The sequence below is a fragment of the Diuraphis noxia genome, unplaced genomic scaffold (assembly GCF_037042655.1).
Source record: "Diuraphis noxia isolate RWA-SAM2 unplaced genomic scaffold, SU_Dnox_SAM2 contig0002, whole genome shotgun sequence".
In the NCBI taxonomy this organism is placed as follows: Eukaryota; Metazoa; Arthropoda; class Insecta; order Hemiptera; family Aphididae; genus Diuraphis; species Diuraphis noxia.
The window spans coordinates 68,775,312-68,783,712 of record NW_028301712.1 but is presented as its reverse complement, the minus strand read 5'-3'; the positions used below and the strand labels follow the sequence as shown (position 1 = coordinate 68,783,712).

Genomic DNA, 8,401 nt, shown 5'->3' with positions numbered 1-8,401 from the left:
ATAGATACCTATACAGTATACAGGCTATAGGTACATTGGTACCCGCAGCTAGTAGAGCGATATTATTATTATTATTATTAAAAATATGTATAACATGCGACTGTCTTCGTAACGTGAAACTGGTGAGGTGCGGTGCGGACGACGGGGAAAGACCGATCGGCCGGCTCAGAGACTTGGCGGGCGGGGCGTTTCGTACCTTCCAACAGGTTACCGCTATATATATAACGTGGACCCGAGCAGAACGATGTGCGATTCGTATTGCCGACCGTCCGACAGCAAGAAGATCGTCCGTTATAATATTATCGCAATAAAATTTACGTTTTAATTATCTCATTGGATTAAGATTTTCACCACTCACTGAAGCCATGTTGTTGAAGATAACGCCGGTAAGTGTCATCCGAAATACGAAATAATATTATTATAATAAAAAGTGTGCTTTACTGCAATTAATAATCTACAATATGTATTGGCGCATCTATACAGGCCGTAGCTGTAGGTAGATACGCTACAAAACACAACGTATACAGAACGTGTATATTTTATGAGCTATTGGCTATTTGGCTGTTCACACATCTTAATAATATTTAACACCTAAATAAAACAACGATTTTTAATACGAACTTATACGCTTATCGTTCGTTTTTATAACCGTAGTAATGCCAATTACTATTAATCAAAATCACGGCAAAATCTAAATTTACTATTAATACTGATTTATATTAACTGTTGTGTATAGGTAGGTACCTAGTTTTAGATTTTATAGAGTGGGTCCGCTATAACACATGCAATCAGACTTTAATGGAACGTATATTATGTACATTTATATTTCAAATAATGCGTACTTGTAAATGTTGATTTACATGTAAGAATAACACATCATACTATGATTAGTGGGAAATGAGATTGGTAGGGGTAAAATTCAAAATAAAATATCGGTATAGTTGAGTTTATTAGCATTTTATTGTTATATATTCGAACAATGTAATTTAATTATACCTACCTGTATACCATACATACTTACATAAATAGTTATCAGAAAAATTCATAGTTGTCTATGAGAAATTAGTAAATTAGAAGAGTAAAAACAATTTAAATAATATGTATCATAATATTTCACGTGATTAAATCATAATGAAAAAAAATATACGTATTTAGTTTAGGAACTGATAACTAACTTAGATTTTTATAGGCATTGTAGGTAATACAGTAAATCGAGTCTCGATAAATCAAATCTCGAGAAAAATACTATAACATTTAACTTATGTACTTTTCTAGTTATATATCTCAAAAACAATTAAAAACACTTCTAGGGTCAAGAAAAAATTCTAGTTATTGTGACTTTAATGTATATTTATACATATTATTTTAATATACTGATGTTATTTATCTGATAAATGTATTGCATTTTTTTAGTTACAGCTTAATTAGTTTAGGATAACATTTTTTTTTACCAGTTTAATATATACGATATATACCAATAAGGTCTAATTCATAGATACACATAGGAACGCGGCGTATCACACACGATTTTTGACTTACATCATTTAAGTTCTTAAGCACCGATGAAAATTAATAAATGGAATAGATACAAGTAGACTACATTATACATTAAAAGGAAATACATATTTAAATAACTGTACAAACCTTGGAGATATAAATCACCCACTGAGGACACTCATTGATTTTTTTGTTTTATTTGAGTATATTTTACTATAAAGAAAACATGAGTATATTTTAAAAACATCCAAAATCTCTAAAACATCTATTACAGTATTTTAATTAAAATCTATTATTGCAGAAGCTCTTAAATATTAGGGTATTCTATAATCAGTAAAATGTAAACCTAATTTGTTTATTTTGAGCAATTTTCTTAGCAACTTTCACTAAAATATGGGACAAAGTGACATTTTTTATTGATTAATTTTGGTATTGTAACACGTGTAGTAAAAACAATTCTACTAATTATATGCGTTCCATGAACACATAATTTTAAAACTAATATTCGAGTACCTACTTGTGATGTAGATTATGCCTTGGTGGCTTAGTTTAGTTAAAAGTAATATTTTAGGCACAGCCAAATGTTTTGTTTTGGTCTTACATGCGTTGATTGTTACAATATTTCATTTTTTTAGTGAGTGATGGTTATTTTAAATTATTATTCAATTTTACTTACTCATCAGTTCATCAATAAAATTATAATATTATAAAATTCTTACGTATAATAAATTCTTACAAATACGACTTATTTGAGGTAACGTTCCCAACTTTTTATTTATTTATTAATATAATTGTTTCAATACACCAAGTATTTTTACAATACTTTTACAATGTTTTCACAATATTATAAAGTTAATTAATTAAGGTTTTTAAATTAGTTTACTGATTCCAACTTAAATTTTGATAATAGGTCAGATAATTCATTATAAAATTAATGCTTTAACAATAAAAATTAGTTTTGTTGACCACAAATTTGGTATGAAGTAAGTTAGTAAAACGAAGACAACTTGAATTAACTTAACTCTATAAAGAAATAAATATAAATAATAACTTCTTCTCAACATAAATAAATACGTTGATTGACAATGCATTAATGACTTTATGATAAGCCAAGAAAATGTATACTGAAAAATATACATGTTATATTAAACTTACAGTATGAAATAAAAAACAAGTTTTAGGGAAGCAATATTATTCGAGAATATAAGTCAATAGTAAATAGTGAGATTAAAGTAATTAGAAAACTTAAATGATACTTAAAGTGGTAATGATAATTGAAAAATAAAATATTAATAATGCATGAAAAATAAAATATGAAACGTTTATATTACGCACAAGACAGTAGTTGGTAGTTCCAATTAATTGCATAAATAACTAAGTCAATTTGAAAGAAGAAAGTCCGAAAGTATTACTGAATATGTAACAATTTTTTATACTTTATAGCATTAAATTAAGTATGTTAATGAGTTCTTCGATGAAAATAAATAATATTAAAATACGATGTCTCAAATTCACGCGAGATGATTGATTATAGAGATTGAATGATATATGTTATCCGAGTTAAGTTAGATAAGCAGGTATATAGATTATAGGTATTATTTTAGTAGTGTAATATAATTAACGTTTACTTATGTAAAAACTAAAAAAAATCAACATCACAAATAGAAAGTTTAATTAAAAACAAAAATTGTATAATGATAGTTATTCATACCTACTGAATATGTTTAATTTACATAATATAGATTTTTATAATATAAGAAACAAACCAAAAGCATACTTATAATATAATTTTTGTAAATTGAATAATTAATAATAAATAAATTTTAATTAAAATAAAATATTAATATTAAAAAAATTGTTTTAGCTTATGAATTTGTAAGCAACTATAAGTAAAAATAGATAGTTTTCTAGAATAAATTCGTCTTGCCATAAAAATAATATTGCATTTACAATTTTTTCAATTTTTATCTATCACCGTTCAGCGTAGGAGTTTAACAGACCATTAATTATGTGATGCAAATTTGTATAACAAAAGTGTTGTGGATGGTGGTATATCTTACTATTATGAGGTACTTTCTATAATAAGAAAAACAAAACGATTCGGCGATACTAAAATGTTAACGAACAACAACCTATACATCATATCACATATGTTTATCTTACATGGAGATTTTGTTTGTCAAAATCGATCAGTGAAAGGTTTAAAGCTTCATATTATGTTTACGCGACTGGAATAACATTTGCATTTCGCTTAATAAACCGGAATAGTTATTAGTTGACTAAAGAAAAAACAGAATGGTTTCTATTTCGTTTTTTTGTTTTTGCTTAAACGATTATGCAATAATACAATTCTATGGCTAAAACCTGATGAATTTCCAAGTAAAAGAAAGTTCTAGAGTAACACATCTTTGAATGAATGGAATTTAAAATATAGTAAACTGATTTGGATAACACTATTGAATTCAAATAATGCAATAAAATGGGTTTACGTAATATTTTATTCTATTATTACGAAAACAACTATGACATTAGCAATTTTATTATCAAGTTAAGTACGATTTAATGAAAATAAGTCGTGTTATACCTATATTTATATACACATTCTTACAACAATAAATTTAGTTATTATTTTTAAATCTGTCATAATTTCAGTATACTATACAATTAATTCAATTTTTATTTCTTCAAACTTAACTTATGTAGGTACATATTATACATTTCTCAATGTTTTTTAATTGTATAGAATATCTGAATATCTCAAACAGTTTGCAAAAATGTTGCATAAGTTGTCAGTTATTTGTATCAATTTTAAATTCTGATTTATAGTAAATTACAATATTGTACAATACATTAAAATAAAATAAATATATTTTGATTATTCGATTACGTCATTTTATGCTTTGAAGTTTGAATTATATATGATTTGATTATTTATAAATTAAAAAAATAAATAAAAGTACCTAAATGTATTATATACCTTCTGTTTAGTTATTATTATATAACCTATGGGGTTGGCGATTGGCTGATTGCGATACTTATCAACCATATTTAAACCATACATTTTATTTATATATTATATATATATTGTATCGATATTTCTTTTTGATTGCTACACACTTAAAATAAAAATTGTGGTATAATTTTGTATGTAAAATAGCGATACATATTGTTTATTAGAAATTTATTTTAGATTTTGAGTGAAGCGATGTATTGATTTTTTTTTTTTCAAAGTTTATTAAGGCTTCAACAACACAGGTTTTTAGCCTACTTTAGTTAAAATTTATACAAGAAAAAGAAAGGAAAATATATATATGTATACATTCAATTTTGGAATACGTTTTACTACATTATTATAGTTATTATTTACAATGGGTATTTAGTGTTTATATTATGGAAAAATGTACTGATTGCAACTGTGTTTTCATCTTTGAAGGCTTGATAGAGTGATGCTGGATTTTGGAGTATCTTGCGTGTTTCAGTGAATTTGGGGCAGATGATTACGATATGCTCAATTGATAGAGTTACGTTGCAAGTATCGCATATGGGTGCTGGTTCTTTTTTGATGAGATGTACATGGGTTAAGAAAGAGTGGCCTATTTTGGCTCGAGTAATTTGTATTGATTTTATAATGTCAGTGTTTTATTTATTTATAAATAAATTACTTTTGTGACTGAATACATTATTTATAGTAAACAAAATTATCTGATTAACAGCTTAAAAGGAGGTTTATTTTTAGGAATTGGATCTAGTTATTACTTTTGGAAGGAAGAATTAGAAAATGATCAGTATATTTTTTTAAATAAACGGGGAAACTTAAAATAATAATAATAATAATATTTGTTATAATTTTAATATATAATTAAAGTAATATTTAGTAATTTAAGTTACTACAAAGTTAAACTTTCTTCGTTAAGAGCCGTTTTATCACTTATTCTCTTATCATTATTTATCATCGATTTAACACTTCTATTACAGTATCAAATCAATGACGATGTACGCTCGACTTCTATTGCACAGTGATCGGTTACCTACATTCCCCCTTTTTTTCATCGATTATTTCATAACGTTAAAAATATAAGACAGACTACATTTTAAATAACTGCACTTAAAATTTGTGTTGTATCTTCAGTTTATTAATGTTAATAGTATGATTATATTATACAGGAAATAGTCTAGAGTAATATCTTATAGATACAAATTTAGAAAAAATTCCTTTTATTGTCACATTTTCGTTTTTAAAACTTATCATACGTTGTTAAAAAATATTGTTTTATAAAGGGGTTTTAGAGGAGTTAATAGGTTCGTTAAACGCTTGAATGAATGAATTCGTTCATTCATATTATTATTATGCTATTTATGCGTATCCACCCGGGTCTTATCTTTATAATTTTGTAACGGGGGCAGTGGGTATGTAATAAACATACATTAATGTGAGTTACCACTAAACGATTGGTTTTTCGTTTTACAGTTTTTGGCGGCGGTGATTTTTTGCTGCGCGGCAGTTACAGTAAACGTAGCGGACAAATCAACAGAGATACCAATCGACAAACGGAGCACAGCCAATGGTTACGGCTCTTACGCTGGTGGTTATGTTCCAACGGTAGATTACGGTGCAGCGGCCGGACAAGAAGGCATTGCGGCCTACCAATACTCTGCAGCGGCCCCGATCACCACCGGCCAATACGCTGCGGTTCCGGCTGCTGCATCCATCGGTGCCTTAGTGGTGCCCACCAACCAGCTGTTCTACCCGCAGCAACAAACGTATGGATACTCGTCAGCTCCAGCTTACGCTGCCCCGCTGACTTCAGTGGCTTATAGTGCCTATCCGGCCACGAATTATGGCTTCCAGTCACCCACTTACAGTGGCAGTCAATCTGCTGTTTATGGTGCCGGTCAGTCAGCGGCTTATGATGCTGGTCAGTCGGCCGCTTACGGCGCCGGCCAGTCGGTCACTTATGGTTCCGGTCAATTGGCTGCTTATGGCGCCGGCCAATCGGCCACATCTTACGGTTCCGGTCAATCGGCTGCCACCGCTGCTTACAGCTCACCACAGATCGCTTCATATAGTGCATCGTCTTCGACACCATATAAACCAGGACCCGTGACTTTCGGCAAACCAGAAGCTGATTTGCAAACCAACTTGCCACCATCGTACCAAACGTCCCCGGGACTTGGAAAATACGTTTCTTCGTCTTTCAAGACCAACAAGTATCCGTCGTACTCGCCATCTTCTTACCCGTCAACGTCTAGTGAATACTACGCAGCACAGCAGTCATCGTCGTATGGGTCACCTTCCAAACCCGGTAGTTACCCATCCTCTGTGTACCCGTCTGAAAATTCGTACAACAAATTCAAGTATTTGCCACAAAGTTCGTTGTATGGCGGATCATCATACAAACCATCCCCATCTGCCCATTACAAGCCATCATCGCCATACGATGCGTTCGCCCCATCTTACGGACAATCTTCGTCCTACTCGTCTTCACCACAAAAGTACGGTAGTTCCCCCTCGTATAGTGGTAGCTCTCCCTCGTATGGTGGTAACTCTCCCTCGTATGGTGGTAGCTCTCCCTCTTATGGTGGTAGCTCTCCTTCGTATGGTGGTAGCTCTCACTCGTATGTTGGTAGCTCTCCCTCGTACATTGGAAGTTCTCCTTCGTACAGTAGTTCGTCATTATACGCTGATAACTCTCACTCACATAGTGGTAGCTCTCACTCATATGGTGGTAGCTCTCCCTCATATGGCGGTAGCTCTCCCTCGTACGGTGGAAGTTCTCCTTCGTACAGTAGTAGTTCGTCATTATACACTGGTAGCTCTCCCTCTTACAGTGGTACGTCTTCTTTGTATGGTTCATCATCCCCGTATAAACCGTCGTATGGATCATCATCTTACAAATCATCATCCCCGTACAAGGCGCCATACAGCAGCTCCGGTCCATCATATGAACCGTCATCCCCTTACAAATTGTCCCCATATTCTGGTGGATCGTCCTATGAAGGATCTTCATCCGGTTCATTCAAACCAATAACTTCTTCCTATTCTCAGAGTGAATATGAATCACCGTCATCTTCTCTTTACAGTTCTAAGCCAAGTTCATACGACTACAGTTCTAAATATTGACACTAATACAATGTTCCTTTTTAGATAAATTAATTTGTATGATAAAAGACGTTTAGATTGTATGTTTAAATTAGAAACTTGTGTTTTTTTTTATCAATCATACAATTAAGTTACTCTTGAACTGTTAAAAAATTTTAAATATGCTAGTTCACAAATATTTGTTTTTGTATTAATATTAAGTGCTTTATTTAAATTACATTTATGAATTAGTGATTAAATTATATTATTATAATATAATAATACGTTATTTATTTGATCAGAGATCATAATTAACCGCAATCAAATATTATATTTATGAATTATATAAACAAAATATATCTATAACTTTTTTTTTACACATTTAATGATTTATAATTTTTACACCTAAATACTAAAAAAATCAATTCATATTCCTTTATGAAACAAATTGCTCTAAAATTAATTTAAAAGAAAAATATGTCGAGTCGAATCATAGAGGTGTTTCTGTTATAGAATGCTAGGATCAAAATATTCTTTAACAATAATTTGATATCATATTAAATTATATTTTTTAATAAATTGATAGTAGATTTAAAACTGGAAACAATAATAGAAATTAACTTGAACTCTATTATCAAAGCGTTTAGATATCATATACTCTATATAGTGAGATAATAATACACCGAATCTACAAACGCCTACTCGACGCTCTACCATTGACACCGGTTCCATTATGGTAGGGTGTCTCGTAGGTAAACGTAGAAAAGATTTTAGCCGGGTCTTGGCGTTGTCTCTCGTTAGTATAAGTTCGTATTCTTATTTGTC

General features: G+C 30.5%; 1 protein-coding gene across 1 annotated transcript; it reads left to right on the top strand.

Moving 5' to 3' along the window:
- The first annotated feature begins 226 nt into the window (after positions 1–226).
- LOC107172770 (uncharacterized) lies at positions 227–7,957 on the top strand. The gene is made up of 2 exons (XM_015523070.2): positions 227–386; positions 5,966–7,957. Exons 1-2 carry the CDS (start codon positions 366–368, stop codon positions 7,616–7,618), a joined length of 1,674 nt encoding a protein of 557 aa, XP_015378556.2. The 5' UTR covers positions 227–365; the 3' UTR covers positions 7,619–7,957.
- Positions 7,958–8,401: the final 444 nt, after the last annotated feature.

What these genes read in the sequence shown, in the direction of transcription:
- LOC107172770 (XM_015523070.2), top strand. Translation starts at nt 366, where the DNA reads ATGTTGTTGAAGATAACGCCG. An exon ending in TGTTGTTGAAGATAACGCCG is followed by an intron (nt 387 to 5,965) that starts GTAAGTGTCATC and finishes TTCGTTTTACAG; the next exon opens with TTTTTGGCGGCGGTGATTTT.